The sequence below is a fragment of the Oryctolagus cuniculus genome, chromosome 13 (assembly GCF_051225735.1).
Source record: "Oryctolagus cuniculus isolate XC-2025 breed Fujian yellow rabbit chromosome 13, ASM5122573v1, whole genome shotgun sequence".
NCBI lineage: Eukaryota > Metazoa > Chordata > Mammalia > Lagomorpha > Leporidae > Oryctolagus > Oryctolagus cuniculus.
The window spans coordinates 1,642,576-1,660,405 of record NC_142879.1 but is presented as its reverse complement, the minus strand read 5'-3'; the positions used below and the strand labels follow the sequence as shown (position 1 = coordinate 1,660,405).

Here is a 17,830-nt window from a genome sequence, read left to right as displayed (position 1 = left end):
GGGTGCAGGAGCGAACACCAGGGACGACTGGGGGGGGTGGTGAGGGACCACACCTCCCTCTGCAGACTGAGGACACAGCCCCCTGCAGAACCCAGGAGAACACAGCTCCAGGGGTGCAGGAGCGAACGCCAGGGACGAGTGGGGGGGGGGGGCGGTGAGGGACCACACCCCCTCTGCAGACTGAGGACACAGCCCCCTGCAGAACCCAGGAGAACACAGCTCCAGGGGTGCAGGAGCGAACACCAGGGACGAGTGGGGGGGGTGAGGGACCACACCCCCCTCTGCAGACTGAGGGGGACACAGCCCCCTGCGGAACCCAGGTCTCATTGTTGCTGCTGTTTGAAGAGCTATTTATCTATTTATTTATTTGAAAGGTACAGGGACACAGAAGGACAGACAGAAAAGATCTTCCATCCCCCAGTTCACTCCTGACATGGCCACAACAGCCAGGACTGGGCCAGGCCAAAGCCAGGTGCCAGGAACTCCATCCTGGTCTCCCATGTGCGTGCAGGGGCCCAATCATTTGGGCCTCATCTGCCGCCTTCCAGGTGCACCAGCAGGGAGCTGGACCGGAAGCCGGAGGAGCCAGGCCTCTCGCAGTGACGCTGGAGTGGGATGCGGGCACGGAAGCAGTGCCTCACTGGCTGTATCACGATGCGACCTCTTTGACATCTCACCAGCTGGCGGCTTCTGCCTCCTTCGTCTTTTTTTTTTTTTTTTTTTTTTTTTTACAGGCAGAGTGGACGGTGAGAGAGAGAGACAGAGAGAAAGGTCTTCCTTTGCCGTTGGTTCACCTTCCAATGGCCGCTGCGGCTGGCGCACCGCACTGATCCAATGGCAGGAGCCGGGTGCTTCCTCCTGGTCTCCCATGGGGTGCAGGGCCCAACCACTTGGCCCATCCTCCACTGCACTCCCTGGCCACAGCAGAGAGCTGGCCTGGAAGAGGGGCAACCGGGACAGAATCTGGCACCCCGACCGGGACTAGAACCCAGTGTGCCGGCGCCGCAAGGCAGAGGATTAGCCTGGTGAGCCGCGGCGCCAGCCTCGTTCGTCATTCTACTATGGAATGATCCTGTAGAATTCTCAAACAAGTACTCAGAAGATGGGTATTCAAAAATATTTCTTTTGGATAGAGCTCAAGTGCCTATTCATAGGATAGTCCATTCAATAAATATAAGGATTCTTCAAAAAGTTCCCAGGAAAATGAAATTAAGACAGTTTATTTGGGCACAAAGAATTGTAACTGCATGTACTCGCACTATAAGCCACTAAAGTAGCACCGTGGCTCCGTCTCCACGTGCCGCCTGTGAACAGTGACAGCCAGCATCTCGCCAGCCTTCCACACACCAGCCACTGTCTACGAGGAAACCGTCTGCATGACCCGGCACGTCTGTGACCCTGTCTGGGGCACTGCTGTGGCGGAGGCGTGGATCTGAACACCTGCCGTCCTCGGGAGGCCCACGTGGCGGAGGCGTGGATCTGAACACCTGCCGTCCCCGGGAGGCCCACGTGGCAGAGGCGTGGATCTGAACGCCTGCCGTCCCCGGGAGGCCCACGTGGCGAAGGCGTGGATCTGAACGCCTGCCGATCCCAGGAGGCCCACGTGGTGGAGGTCTGGGCCCCACAGTCTTACATCATTGACCTTCTCTGGCAGAAACTCAATCCAGTGACGATTCTGAAGGAGGCTGCTTGGGAAGTGCCCGGACCAGACCGGGTCACTAGGGTGAGCCCCACGACGAGTTCCTGGTGCTGCCCAAGAGGCCACGTGATGCAAACAGATGGGCCCCTCTCACCACGGATGCCAGAGGCCAGACCAGAAGCCACCAGGCCTCGAGCTGTAAGCCACACAAAGCTTTCATCTTCTTCAAGTTAGCTTCTCTCGGGTAATTTTGTTGGAGTTACAAAACGCTGACTGATACAATCACACATAAATGCATAGAACACGTGACAAATACTGTGTGTGAGTGTGTGTCTACACATTCACAATCACGCGTGCCCAGAACACGGGGGAAGAACATGAGAGGAACGGTCTGTGTGACTACTAGGGAAGAATGGGACCGGGAAACTTGGGGAAATAAGGCCTTTTAATCTTTACACTTTTCTGAATCATCTGGACTTTTATCTTGCACAGGCATGGCCTCTGCTTTTACTCTATGTTTTAAATTTTTATGGCTCCCTCCTCAAGTGCCCACAACAGCCCCCGAAGTCAGGAGCCAGGAACACAATCAGGGTCTCCCACAGGGGTGGCGGAAATCCACCCACCTGAGCCACCAGCACCGCTGGCCGTGACGTGTGTGAGCAGGAAGCTGGAGCCGGGAACGCAACCCAGGCACCCGGGCGGGGACACAGGGTCTAACCACTGGGCCAACACCCCTGCCCCACGACTCCTGCTACCTTGGAAGCGTTAACACGGAGCTTCTGCCTAGATTACAGTCTGCTTAATTTTCTCCTTTTAAAAATGTTTTTCATTTAATAAGTGTCACTTAGGACAGAGAAGCAAAGAGAAAACTTCCCTATTTCTCTCTGTGCCCCTATAGCATGAGGACTTGTAACATGAACATACACCCTGCATGATTCTGAAAATCTTTTCAACCTAGTGAACCAAAACCAAGCCCCAGAGCAGTAGCCGCCCGCTCCCCTCCCACGAGGCTGCGGAGACAGCGGCTGCCAGTTCTCTCCCTCCCGGTACCAAGCCAGTCGACAGGTACTCTTTCTTTAAAGACTAGGTTCAGCGAGGAAGAGGAGAGATCAGACTTCTCAACGTCGCTGCTCCGGTCAGGACTGAGATGTGCCCATCCCATGCCCACACGGGTGACCGGGCCGTGGCCACTGCCACCGGCTGGGTGTGGCCGGCACTCCTCAGAGGCTGTGCCCTGCGCAAGGATCACACACTCATCCCCACGCGGGAATTCCCGGTCAGCTGGCCGCTCGCGACAATGACACAAAGTGTAGAAACACGAGAGGCCCCGGGTGGCAAGCAGCCACGGAGCCCACGCCCACGGCATGGACCCCTAACTCTACCACCCTCCTCCACGACCTGGCGGATCCCATCTGTCTCCCCTCCCAGGCGCAGCCCAGGCAGGTGCTCAGCGCAGGCGGCCGCCGCTTACCTGTCCAGCAGCAGGTCCAGCACCTCCTTGGCGGAGGCAAAGCCCCTGTAGGTCGACAGGAAGATGCTGATGTAGGTGAAGTCATTGTCCCCAAAGGCCGTCAGCAGGTTCTCCACGAGCTTCTCCAGCGTGCCAGCCTTGATGGTCCTGATCTTACAGGTCTCGTACTGACTGACTGTGTGTCCTGGAGGCAGCTGGTCCCCTTCAACCTGCGCGACAAGGGACCGATTACCACCAGGAGCAGCAGCCCCTCACCCAGGAGGGAAGACTGAGACGGCTGGAGCCAAAACCGTCAAGCGTCCGGCTCAGGTTTAGTGCAGGGCAGCGCGGGGCGGGCAGGACGGTGTGTGGGCCCCATCCTTTCTGGAGGCGGGACCAGGGTATCCGAGAGGTCACCAAGCTGCGGGTGGAGCTCTCCAGGACGGAGCTGACAAGACTCACCGACCCCTGCCTGTGCCTGCCGAGCTCAGACGCGCTCTCGAAGGCAGCTACCATGCACGCGTCAGCTCATGCTGGCCCCGGGCTGACCCGGCAGGGAGCAGCAGAATGGAAGGGCAGGTGGGTGCTCGGCCTCGCCTTCTAGAAGCCCGCAGTGCACCGACCGGCTGCAGCCCGACATGACACAACACAACGCTGGCACGTTAATGGTGACACCTAGGGACGGACTGGTGGCGACATCTGAGCACTTAAGCGGCAGGGAAGAGAATCCAAGGGAAGAGAAATACGGGAGCACCTCACTCTGCAACGAATCTGTGCTCGACGGTGACGCACACGCACTTCCCAAAGCTGAGCCCGCCCTTCACAGGCTGCCAAGAGGGGTCTGGAACAACCTTTCCTAAGTCAGCGCGCATCCAGGTGTGAACCATCACCCAGCAGCCTCTCTGTATCGCTGGCTGAACTGCTTCATGTTGAAGTGACAGGAGATGAAAAATTGAAGAGGAGGTGAAAGAGAGAACGGACGGCTGGCGGCGGGGACGGTGCTCACCAGCCACGTGCGTGCTGTCGGAGGTCAGGCTGCGGGACCAAGCCCCCCAGGGAGCCGCTCTCAGCAAGACCCCAGTCGAAATGGGAGAGGGGCCTTGTGCTGCCAGGCCTGGTGCTCACCGGATTCCAGCCAGGACCCAGCCCACGCGGTGGACGGCTTCATTTCTCTACCACCGTTTGACAGCTTCCTAGAGCTCCGTCGGCTCAGGCCTCGTCACCCTGAGCAGCTCCAGAGCCGCCCGGCAGCGCCCCTGGGCCTCAGGAGCCGGCAGCAGCAAGCGAGCCACGAAACAACCACCGTGTGGCCGGGCCGAGGTCACCGACACTGCTTTGCCGCACAACCTGAGATTTTTTTTTAAATTTATTTGGCAGGCAGAGTTGGGAGAGAGGGAAGAGGGAGAAAGACAGAGACAGAGACAGAGACAGACACACACACACACACACACAGAGAGAGAGAGAGAGAGAGAGAGAGAAAGAGAGACAGACTGACTTCCATCTGCTGGTTCACTCCCCAAATGGCCACAAACAACCAGGGCTGGGTCAGGCCAAAGCCAGGAGCCAGGAGCTTCTTCTGGGTCTCCCATGCGGGTGCAGGGGCCCAAGCACTGGGGCCCTCTTCCAGCGCTTTCCCCGGCCATCAGCAGGGAGCGGAACTAGAAGAAGAGCAGCCGGGACTTGAACCAGCACCAGGACTTAAACCATACAGGGTGCTGGCATCGCAGGCAGAGGCTTGATCTCCTGTGGCACAGTGCCAGCCCCGAAGCCTGCTGCGCTGACACAGGCTGTAAATCCCCAAGAGGGGCAGTGGGCTGTGCACTCTCAGAACGAACCCACGGTGGGAAATGTCGGCCGAGTGAATTCCTGTCCTTTCAACTAAATTCATAAACTTCATTTAATATTAGACTTTATAAAAGATAACATTCATTTTCATCTTTAAACATTTATATTCCTCTGATTTATTTCTTAGTACAGTAGTGAAATATTCTGTTTTTATTGTCATGTCACAGGGGCTGGAGGACGCGGTCACCAGCCTGCATGAAGTAGAAAGCGACAGCTGAGAAACCAGGGGCCGGCACTGTGGCGCCGTGGGTAAGGCCACCGCCTGCAGTGCCGGAATCCCACATGGGCGCTGGTTCGAGTCCCGGCTGCTCCACTTCCAATCCAGCTCTCTGCTAATGCCGCTGGGAAAGCAGCAGAAGAGGACCCAAGTGCTTGGGCCCCTGCCACAAACGTGGGAGACCAGAAGGAAGCTTTTGGCTCCTGGCTTAGACCCAACCCAGCCTCGGCCATTGAGGCCATGTGGGAGTGAACCAGCTGATGGAAGATCGCTCGCTAACGCTTCCAAATACATAAATCTTTAAACACACACACTCCAGGTCTGACATCAGCAACAACAGGAGCCCCCGAGCCCCAGCTGTGAAACAAGCTCCCCGCTCTGTCCCCTACCGCACATTCTCTGGACCAAGGATTCTGACTTACCTAAAACCCAAGCTCCACCTTAAACTTGACCTTTCACACTAAAAGTAACAAACTTAAAATAACTAATTCTTCACTGGGTATGATGTGCCCAGATAAGCGTGGGTGTCAGAGGAGCTGCTGGCGTGGGTCCCTCGCCCCGGGAGCAGGTGTGGGGGCGCTGGGCTCTCCGTGGGGTCAGCTTCTGCACAACCCTGCAGTCCCCATGGCTCTGAGAGCATCGTGGTGCGCACAGCTGACTCCCTCACCCCTGCCGGCCTGGGTGCCTGCGTGTGTGCATCTGTGTTCGAGGAGGAGCCGCGGGCAGCACAGCACGGGCAGCCACGGCTCCCACTCCCCACAGACACAGACAAGGCGTGTGCAGCTGTCAGAGCACGGGCTGCCTGAGGCCATTTCCTGACAACCTGCAGAACACCCCAAGAGCCAGGCCTCCTTACTGGGGAAGCGGAACACCGGGTCTCCAAGCCGAGTTCTAATTTACCAACGTCTGCACGTAGCACGTTCTTGTGAAGCAAAACCTTACATTATCTGCTTACCTCTGGGGTTATTCTACAATGAAATCGCACAGTGAAGACACACACACACGCACACCCACACATGTACACACCCCACAGACACACACACCCACACACCCATACACCCACACATGCACACACCCCCACAGACACATATCCATGCACACCCACACACCCCCACGCACACCCCGTACACATGCACACACACCCCCACACAGACACACATGCACACATACCCCCACATACCCACACATCCTCACAGACACACACCCACACACACACCCCGTACACACACACACACATCCCCCACACACGCACACACGCGCACACACACACGCACACACACCCACAGACACACATCCATGTACACCCACACACACCCACGCACACACGCACACACACCCCCCACACACACACGCACACACACCCCCACACCCCCACACATCCACACACACACACCCCGCACACACGCACACACACACCCCACACACCCCCACGCACACACATGCACATACGCACACATGTACACACCCCCACACACCCACGCACACACAAATACAAACATGCACACACGCACGCACACACATATGCACGCCCTACACAGATACACACACGCACACACCCATGCAGATACACGCACATATGCACACCCATGCACACACACAGAAACATGCACACACGCAGACACATATGCACACACAAGCACATACCCCCACACACTCATGCACATCCACACACACCCACGCACACACATATACAAACATGCACACACACACACACATGCACACATGCGTACACCCACACACACACCCATGCACAGAAACACACACAGATACACACATGCACACACACACCCATGCACACAGATACACACACATACATGCACACACACACAGCCACACACACATGCACACAGATACTCACACACACGTGCACACACAGATATACACCCACACACAGAGATGCACACCCATGCACAAACCCACACACCCACGCGTGCACACGCACACACACACGTGCACAAACATGCACCCATGCACACCCACAACCCTCTCTCTGGTGCATGCTAGTGCTTTGTGTCCCCAGCATAGACCCCAGGGCCTGTCCCTGTTGTCCTCGGTGACTCTGGACTGAAGCCCTGGCAGGCCACTCAGTGGGGACTGGGTGCCCGAGAGCAGGACAGGAGGCCAGGCCACCCCCCTCCACCCCCCAACGTCGCACGCTCAGTGAGGCCACGAGGCGGGCGCCGCGGCTGGCCGTGACAGTCTGGCTGCTCTGACGCCAGTGGGGTAGATGTGTAGGATCTGGGACCTACTGAAAAAACTCTACATTATTTACCTGAATTTCAGATTTAACTCTGTGTCCTATGCTTTTGAGAAATGGGGGTGGAGTGGAAAGGGGGTGAGGGAGGGAGGGAGGGAGAGAGAAACACACTCCTACCCCCGCCCCCGTTCACTCCCCAAATGTCTGCGACAGCCCAGGCTGGACCAGGCCAAAGCCAGGAGCTGGGAGCTCAGTGCAGGGGTCCTCTGCGGGCGGCAGCACCTGCTCCTTCCAAGGCCTGCGCTGGCGGAGGAGGAAGCCAGGAGTGAGAGGCAGGTGTCACGGCGTCGCCCAGGACGCCCAGCCGGTGACACCTCCAGGCCAGACGCCTTCTTCCTCTGTCTGGCAACACCACGCCGGCTGCGTGTCTCAGCACCGTCTGCTTCTTCACCCACACACTACCTAGACAGAACCAGAGCCAGACCCCGTGCTCGTGTGAGACACCACAGGTGGGCAGCACGCAGTTCCAACAGCAGCTTCCACAAAGAACCCACAGGGTCACAGCCCCCACCCCTAACTCCAGCGGGAGAACAGGAGGGAACACGCAACAGGTGAGCTCCAAGTCTGGGGTGGCCCTCGGGCCGGGGCAATGCCGCAGCCACCCTCACGCCACAGCCCAGGAGGAGCGGGCGCCACGCGGAAACGAGCCTGCTCAGAAACCCCGGCCTAACGGCGGCCGGGCACGTGGGGAAGCTGCCAGGGCGCCTGCTCTGACCCCGGGTCTCCTCCCGAGAGGGCAGGGCAGTGTTTCCAGATCGCAGGGCTGGCTCTGGAGGAGGGGTTCTCCGACCACAGCCTGCTCTGGGGAACAGAGGGAGAGGGAGAGGAGGAGGACAGGCGAAGGCCGGCAAGATCCTGCTGCTTCCCTTCCGCCCGCAGTACTCAGAGCACCCAAGTGCCATGCTGAGAGGAAGGGGCAGGGCACCTCGGAAGGGCCGAGAGGGACAGAGCGCAGGACACACTGGTAGCTTACAGAGCGTGCGGGGCTAACGGCTGACAACACTGGAGAGGACACAGCACAGAGCCCTTAGGGAGGGAAACGTGGCTGAGGAGCCACGTGACGAAGGGAACGGGGGCCTGGCTGATGCTGGAGGACGCAGCTGAGGCTCCGTGTGCTACAGCAAACAGAAAGCCAGCGGCCAGGCGGCCAGGGTCGGGGACAGATCTGTGGGGAGGGACTCCAAGTTAGGCAGGCAGTGCAGGCCCTCGCCTGGGACAGAGAAGGTGAGGGACACGGTTAAGAAGCAACCAGCCGGGGCGTCGTCAGGACCCAGAGGATGAAGGCAGAGGACAGACAACCAGGGATCTTCATCTGGTTCCGGCAGTGGGTGACCAGGAAACAACGGTGCCGCCCCGCGAGAGAGCTGAGAAGGCGTCAGGTTTCTGGACCAGAAATGCAGAAGCTGAGGCACCACTGGGGAGAAGGGTTTAAACGGTCGAGAGGGGGTTCACTGTTCCGGGAGGAGCAGTACGCAGGGGACGGCAACCACATGGACACCCAGGCTACGAGGTGCCCACAGTGAACACCGCACGCCTGCAGGTGACGCCTGCATGCATGGCCCAGCGGCAATGCTGCACAGACCCTTCCAAGGCCTGGCCTGCAGTGTGGCCCACGTGCACAAGCCTATGGCCGCGCTCCCCCACGTCGCGCTGGCAGTGTGGACAGTCGCACCATGGATGTCAGCACCCGCGGGTGACGCCTGCACGCATGGCCCGGTGACAATGCTGCGCAGACCCTTGCAAGGCCTGGCCTGCAGTGTGGCCCGCATGCACGAGCCCACGGCCGCGCTCCCCCACATGGTGCTGGCAGTGTGGACAGTCACACCATGGACGTCAGCACCCGCACGCCCCAGCTGCTGTCCTGGAGGCTCAGCTCCTCGGCACAGTACAGACCAGCAGGTCCTCTCCAGCTCGGTCATTATGGGCCAGATGGGAGACCGTCATCCAGGCCCAACGCTCTCCTCTCTCTGTGTCTGCTCCCACCAGCATTTGTGCCATCGCTGTCTTCTCTGACCTGACCGGTGGGCTCTGACCACACCACCAGCTCCCACAGAGCTGAGCTTGCACAGGGCCCCATGTCAGAACGAGGCCACACGGACAGGCCTCTCTGAGGAGCACCCTTTTCCAGGAAAATGCATACCCACGGCCGGCGTCCTGGCACAGAGCAAACCCAGCCCCACACGTCCTGGGATGGCTCCTTGGCATCTGGGAGGCATCCTGGAGGGAGCAGGGCTGTCTCCCAGCTCTGGGACCTGGCTCGACTCCTGTCCCCAGTGTTCTCGCATCCCATCGGCCCACGCAGACTCCCACGTCTTCTGGGAGACAAATCCAAGCTCAAGTGGCTTGCAGGGAGCTTGCTGCCCACGTGTCTAAAGAAACCACTGCACCTTCATTTGCTGCCTGTCTGCCTGCCACTGAGAACACTACCAATCCAGGGCCACCAGACCCACGGACGTCCTGGGGCCTACTCTACGGGAGGGGATTCAGGGCTATGTGGAGGGAGAGGACTCTGAGCGAAGAGCCCTGCCCAGTCGATCACAAACTGCCACACGCATTAAGTGCCCACATGCGCATCCACAAATCCCAATTCCCCTTCTCCGTCACTTGGAGCCTCAAACGTCCAGGTCGGGCACACTCTGGGGTCGCAGGTCAGCAGCACGCGGCTCTCTGGCCGCCTGCGTGTGGGCAGCGGCCGGCAGGGGGAGGAGCCTCACGTGCCTTCCTGCTCTCCTGCTGCGAGGAAAGCCTCCCCCAGCCGTGAGCTCTTCTGGCACCATGAACCCGCGGGCAGTCAGGGGTTCCCTTCCCCGGGAGACCTCCAAGTGCTCCCAGGCGGGGGGGGGGAGGGGGGCAGGCGCATCGTGTTACTGGCTCAGTCCTCACTCTGCCTGTCACATCACAACTGCTCTCTACGCTCCCCACTGCACACTGAGACCGGGCAGGGGAAGGTGACCTTAAAGGTCTCCCCCCAGCAGCTCTGGGAGGACGCAGCCAAGGCGGAAGCCGACTAAACCTGGTCACAGTGACCCCTCCCGAGGGCCTCGGCGTTAACCCGGGGACCACACCGCAGCACAGCCCCCTCCAGCCCTGGAACAACTTCTGCTGCCACCAGAAGACAGGGCAGCAACCCTGGCGCACCTGTGGCCTCGCAGGCCAGATCACGAGATGGCCGCTCGGGGCCTTGCTCCCCTCTCCAGAACTCCGCCTCGGGGCTCATCAGGACAAGCACTCGGAACATTCCTCAAAGAGCAGGTTCTGAGATAAAAACGAGACTGCCGTCTCGCAGAGCTCTCTCCTGGCACCACCGTGCCCCCCAGGGCCCTGCGCTGGACTCCTGCAGCTTCGTCTCACGGAACAGCGGGGCCGTGCTTGCTTCTCTCGGCGTCCCGAGGAGAAACACACAGCCCAGCCCACGGATGTGCGGCCTGTGTGCAGACGGACAGACTGCGAGACATGCAGTTGTGCGGCCCCGGGTTGCCAAGGAGCCTCCAAAACCCTGCATCAAAGACGCCATGCAACGCAGGTCAGAGTTCACTCCAGGCCTTTGAACTTCCCCTTCTCCCCGGCCAGTTTCTAAACCTTGAACAGAAAGAACATTGTTTGAGGTCCCTGAATTCACAAGTCACGTCTGAAACAGCCTTGACCGTCTAGCTTGTCCCAGAGTCTCAGGTCAGAGGCCCACTCAGCTCCGGGAGGGGGCTCACAGCATCACGTCCTCACCGCCCACCCCACCTCATCCATTCATTCACAGACCTTCCCAGAGCGCCCACCAGGTCCCAGACACTAGCGCAGCTCGCCGTCGGTCCAGAAACGAGTGGCACAAGCCGACCGCACAGGTCCGGGAGGACGTGTGGCGCTTGTCCCTTTGGGACTGGCTTGTTTCGCTCAGTAGGATGTCTTCCAGTGTCATCCATTTTGTTGCAAATGACCAGATTTCAATTTTTTTCCTGCTGTGAAGAATTCCATGGTGGGCACACCCATGATTTCTTCGTGCAGTCTGCTATTGGAGACCCTCACGTCTGCACTCAGGCTCTTCCAGCGGAGAATTCAGAAACCCAGCGTCCAGCGACAGGCGCGGTGACGCTGCCCTGCGCGGCGCTAAGGAAGCGCACTGAGGAGACAGGGACCAGGAGCTCGCCCCTCGGGGGAACCGCGAGCAGCGCCCTGCGGAGGTGGGATCCCAGCACATGGAGGCTGCCGTGGCAGGAGCATGACCTGGCGCGACGGGAACTCCGAGGTGCAGCCCAGCGTCTGTGGGGAGCCCCGAAGAGCTGGAAGTGCCTGAGTGCAGACGTGAGGGTCGCCAATAGCAGAGTGCCGAAGAAATCATGGGTGTGCCCACCATGGAATTCTACACAGCAGGAAAAAATGAAATCGGTCATTTGCAACAAAATGGATGACACTGGAAAACATCCTACTGAGTGAAATAAGCCAGTCCCAAAGGGACAAGCACCACACGTCCTCCCTGACCTGTGGTAACTAACAGAGCACCTAAAAGGAAACTGTAGAAGTGAGCCTGACGCCCTGAACAGCCCCGGTCTCAACTGTGGAGGGACAGCTCTTTTTTCTTACTATTTGTTGAACTCTCTACTTAGCATAAAGTTAATCGTGTGTATATAAAGCTAACTGAAAATAGATCTTAGTAAGAAATGAGAATGGGAATGGGAGTGAGAGAGGGAGGAGGCAGAGGAGTAGGAGGCGGAACAGTGGGAAGAGTCACTATGTTCCTGAAGCTGTAATTATGAAATACATGAAGTTTGTATTCCTTAAATGAAAGGTTTCTGGGAGGAAAAAGCAAAACCAGAAACCTGAAATTCTCATGACCAAATGGGTGTGTGGGAAAACTGGACGCCAGGACTCAGAAAACCACTGGAGAAGACGAGACGAAGGGAGACAGTGCCCCTGACACAGACCGCGATCCCCTCCAGAGCCAGCTGCGGCACAGTCCCCGGCACCGCCACCGCCCCCACCCTCCCGGCTCCAAATCCCTGCACTGACCCAGGCGTTGGTGGCAACATCAAGAGCCCAGCAAGGGTGAGAGGGCACCTGCGCCGGGCAGAGCCTCCAGGCCGCTCTCCACGCCCCGCTCCTCTCCCCTGGGCTCTCCCTGCAGTCCCACCCAGAGCAGCGGCGTAGGCTTGCTTTGACAGGAGGGGACCAGAGGGCATCGAGGACGTCAGTGTTGCTGTGCACGTCCACTTCTGCTGCACGATTTCAGAAAACCGGGGTGGGAACCGTGCTGTCTTCTTTCGTGCACGCAGTCCCGTCCGGCACCCACGGCCAGCCCAGCCTACAAACCCGGACCTCACTCTGAGGAGCTGACACTGCGCCAGCCTGTTGCTGGGGACTGATGGAGGACAGGCAAGCCCGGCCCCAGTTCCAGGGCCACACAGAGGAAGCAGCCCCAGAGGCTGAGCCGGAGCCCAACATGCTCCCCTCGGCCCTCACTCCACACAGACCTATCAGGAATGCCAGGCCACTCCACCCCAAGGCTATGAACCAATCACTGACTTGGGCCCTGTAGCCAAGAGCTGGGCAGCCGTCACTCTGGGGGACACTGAGTGGAAAAGACACAAATTAGGACATAGTTCTTCCATGTGACCCAAACCATTGAAGACAAATATTTAGGTTCCATATTAACAGGATCAAGGACACGGAAAATGGGAAATTATGACCGTCTTCATCAAACGAAGCATAAGCTTCTCTTGTCAAATACAAGTGATGGTCACGCTACCAGGAGCAACTGTGTGTGTGGACTTGCAAAAATGCATTCTATTAACACACACACACGCAACCCCAGCACTTCCCTTTCCAGGAATGTGATTTAACTTAATGGCCGAGCTAATAATCACCAGGACAACAAAGCGAGCACTGTGTCTGCCAATGGCCACGATGGCCCTGGACGAGAGCTGGGGTCCAGCGCCCACTCTGAGTGGCCGTGCCACATGCCCACAGAGCTGCAGGGACGCGGGCACGGACCCCAGGCCGCGTGTCCCTCTCACTGGGCGGGTTGCGAGGGAGGCCTTCGCTGGCCACTTTGCAGCTTCTGAGGCTGTAGCGAGCCGAGGAACTGGGTGCACAGCTACTGAGCCCAGGGGACAGAAGGAGACAGCAGATGGCCAGACTGGGCCGTGAAGCTGGGCCCATCTCCCTCGCCCGGCATTTCTCAACTTGCCTGGGGCACTGCTGGCTCCCAGCTGTCACCGAGAAGCACCTACTGACCCCTGGACCAATAAGACACAGACAGGCCAAAGCCACAGTCAGTGTGGACACAAAGCAACAGTTTCTAGTTTCGTGATTTTTAAGAGAGGCCACTGCCATGCCAGCATCTAGCCCACTGCACACTGAGACCGGGCAGGGGAAGGTGACCTTAAAGGTCTCCCCCCAGCAGCTCTGGGAGGACGCAGCCGAGGCGGAAGCCGACTAAACCTGGTCCCAGTGACCCCTCCCGAGGGCCTCGGCGTTAACCCGGGGACCACACCGCAGCACAGCCCCTCCAGCCCTGGACCTTCGGCAGCTTCCTGGACTGGATGGAAACCTGCCTCACGTAGGCTGATTTTCTGCCTTCGGAAGCAGAACATGGTGGGCACGACCTGACCTTCCACCCACCACTCAGCAGAGCACAGGGGCCATGAGGCTCTGCCCTAACACAAGACCCTGCCGCCCCCGCCCCATCCTTGGGGTGGGGTCCCAGAACCCCTTGTGTACAGAAGCTCGAGTCCCTCATAAAACCACATCGGATGGCACAGAGCCCACGGATGTCGTCTCCCGGAAGTACTCAGAACGCCTGGTCCGGCGAAGACGCCCCGTGCGCTGTCCAGGGCTGACAAGGAACTCCGCGCCTGCTCAGGACCGACAGCCCATCTGTCAAATGTCTTCCATCTGCGGCCGGCGCACACAAGGGCGCAGGACCCCAGGATGGGCAGAGCCAGCCGCACACACGTTCCCGGTTCTCGGGCCTGGGATCTCTCACCTCTCTCACCTGCCTTCACTCCGCGAACGTTCCCCGCGTCTTCCCCCTGCCGGGTCCCATTCTGCACTCAGGAATGGAGCAGAGGAAAAGCCAAGCCCTGCGTCCCTGTGGGATTCAGTCTGAGGCAGGAAGGAGGCAACCTGCCCTTCAGTCAATCATGGACAGAGAGCGGAGGGAAAGGGTGAGTGAGGCCACGGGCACTGGGGGGCGTGGAGACGACAGGGGGTCGGGAGGCCAGGGTGGGGTCTGCAGTGACGGCCTGCACTGGGACCGCAGGGTCTGTCGCGCGTGCAGAGTGCGGCCTCCTGGCCTTTCAGGCGCGCTCTCTGGACATCCAGAGGACCTCTCGCCGTGCTCGGGCTCTGTAAGCTGAAAAGCCCAAAGGCGAGAGGTGTGAGACTGCGACAGTGAGCTGGCCGTGCCTGCCACCGCCCCCCCCCCCCCGCTCTGCGCTCCCTGACCTTGCGGAGCAGGTCATCAGCCCAGCTCTCAACCCCCCCCCCACACACGGCACAAGCCTCAAGCCGGGCCCCAGCCCCCTCCCATCGTCCACTCTTCCCACTGCTGGAAGCAGCACCTGTGCCCACAGACTCCTCTGATCAGGACACAGAGTAGCACAACTCATCGAAACTGCACACGGCCGGAGCACTGCCCTCCCCGCACCCCCAGGTCCCCTCGTTCCGGCAGACAGCTACAGGGACTTTGAGCCCTCCCACTGCACACGTGCCAGCAACAGCTTCCTTCCAGGTTTTATCTGCTCTGTGATGGGAGAACTACAGACAGCTATTGCTCTAGACTGATGGGGATTACCTGTGAAAAACGACTGTGGCAGAATTTATAGAAAGTGATGACATTCCCACAGTTGTCAGGCATGAATGTTAGGAAAGCAATGTCTTTAAAATATTTATTTATTTATCTGAAAGCATTACAGAAAGGGGGAGGCAGAGGCAGAGAGAGACTCTCTAACCACTGGTTCACTCCCTCCATGGCCACTATGGCCAAGGCTGGGCCAGGGTAAAGCCAGGAGCTTCATCCAGGTCTCCCACGTGGGTGAAAGGGCCCAGGCACTCGGGCCATCTCCTACTGCTGTCCCAGGCCATGAGCAGGGAGCTGGATTGGAAACAGAGCAGCAGAGACTCAAACCAGTGCCCATACGGGATGCCAGCACCACAAGTGGCAGCTTTCCCCACTGTGCCACAGTGCCAGCCCAGCAATGTCTTTTTTAAAGTCAGTATAAACCTTCTCAACCAGAAAAGAAGTTTCAAGAAAGGTGAGACAAATATTTCAAATACGAAAGGACAAAAGCATGTAAGGAATTAAGGTGGTTGCACAGATTTCAGAACTGTGAGAGACAGAAAGCCTGGCCCACCACTGAGGCTGGGTGTGTGCTGACACAGAGCCACGCAAGGCCACGGCCACGACGCGGAGGGCAAGGACAAGACTTCTGTCAGCTCTTCTGGGAGCAAGAACAAGGCAAGGAGCGGCTCATTGCTGAAGGGCGGGGGCCGGGGGAGGGGCACAAAGAAACAGAACCTGTGCTCCCTACCAAGGAGAATCTTCCAGCCAGCAAGGCAGCGTCACACGGCAAAGATGAAGCCAAGGCCCAGAGACCGCGGCGCAAGAACACACGGAGCTCTTCACGGGACTTCATTGCTCCGCGGCCAAAAGCCCACCGGAAAGGCACAGAAAGAACCCAGGAGGGGGTCTGAATACTGATGAACAGGATCGTCACGGAAGCACAGACTACAGGGGCTTCCTAAGAGGCAGCAACAGAAAACACAGCAGCTTCAGGCAGAAACCAAGGTAGCCTGGAAACCACGGCTGTGCCCTGCCAACACAGCCGTCAGAATCCCGGGCGGGCTCCTGAGCCCTGGTCACTAGGATAACATGCACTCGCCCAGAGAAACAAAATCCCATCAACTTTCCATCCTCCCCTGGCCCTGAACCTGGAACGCTACAGACATGGGCAACCCGGGCTTCAAACACCACCCCCGGCCCGGAGTCAGATCCCACGGGCAGGATGGAGCCCCGCGGTGAGCCTGCGGTGACAGCAGCCAAGGAGCGCTGAGCAGGCAGCAACTTCAACCAGGGAACACCACTTCGGGGAGGGCATGAGCAGGGGCCACGCTGGGAATCTCGTGTCAACCCATGCAGCAGATGAGCACGCGCCACCCCTTAAACGGAACAGTTCCAGCCCACCTGATGCACGACTGAATCAATTCTGGGAGATTATGAAAACAGCTGGGAAGATCAACTAAGACTGGCCAAAGCAAATTTAGCAAAACTAAGTATTCCATATTTGAAGAGTTGGTTTGAAACAATCTAAAACCAAGTTTAAGGAGACTTAAAAAACAATTTGTATTTTCTTAAAAAGACCAAATGATGGTTGCTGAATTCAAGCACTGAGTAATGCATGTGTGAAGAGACTCATTTTCAGGCTGCGTAGACAGAAGTGTGTTCGACGTCCACTTGTGACCATCTTTAACTGAGGAAAGTGACGCCCCACAGTGCAGCCTACAGAGGGACGTGTGGGGTCAGGGCCTCGAGGGCAGAGGGAATTCACAACGCGAGCGGGGGAGGGGCTGCGGTGCCGGGAGGGGAGGGGTCCGAGCAGAAGCAGACGTGGGGAAGGGAAGACGCTCCAGCCGCAGAGACCCCGAGCAGGGACGCCCCTGTCAGCTCCAGCGGTGGCTGTGCGGAGGCAGGACGGACACCACACCAGCGCCCTGAGCCCACGTCTGCCTCCAGGCCCAAATGCACCTGGCACATCACGGATACTCACACTGGAACCAATGAGCCAATGACCACATGGCCACGTGTGATGAGCTCAGAAAAATGTGAGGCCAGCATGGGTACAACTCCATCGCCAGCCCACCACACCCCGGGGGCCACCGCACTTCTATCCCCAGGGAGCAGTTCACCCAATTCCTTCAGAAATTCTGGGAGACCACCAAAGGGACCGGAAACACTCGAGCAGAGTAGAGGCAAGAGCCCCCAGGCCCTCTGCTAGCACCGGGGGTCACCATCCCAACTCCTAAATGTTGTGCTTTGGGGGCCGGCGCCGTGGCTCACTTGGTTAATCCTCCACCTGCGGTGCCGGCATCCTATATGGGCACCGGGTTCTAGTCCCAGTTGCTCCTCTTCCAGTCCAGCTCTCTGCTGTGACCCGGGAGTGCAGTGGAGGGTGGCCCAAGTGCTTGGGCCCTGCACCCGCATGGGAGACCAGGAAGAAGCACCTGGCTCCTGGCTTCAGATCAGTGCAGCGCCGGCCGTAGCAGCCATTTGGGGGGTGAACCAATGGAAGGAAGACCTTTCTCTCTGTCTCTCTCTCTCACTGTCTAACGCTACCTATCAAAAAAAAAAAAAAAAAAAGTTGTGTTTTGGGACCCTTCTGTGCCAGTCTGCAAGGCGCAGGAACAAATGCCTGGTGGCTTTGTGGGCAGCTGTTC

At 58.6% G+C, this 17,830-nt stretch overlaps 1 protein-coding gene across 7 annotated transcripts in view; it reads right to left on the bottom strand.

Annotated features, from left to right (window-relative positions):
- RGL1 (ral guanine nucleotide dissociation stimulator like 1) overlaps nucleotides 1-17,830 on the bottom strand; it is a 192,632-nt gene that overhangs the window by 56,624 nt on the left and 118,178 nt on the right. For all 7 annotated transcript variants that reach the window (XM_070055004.2, XM_089311969.1, XM_089311967.1 and 4 more), the window contains one exon: nucleotides 3,111-3,319. In XM_070055004.2, coding sequence (XP_069911105.2) covers nucleotides 3,111-3,319 — 209 coding nt within the window. The remainder of the gene's footprint in view (nucleotides 1-3,110; nucleotides 3,320-17,830) is intronic.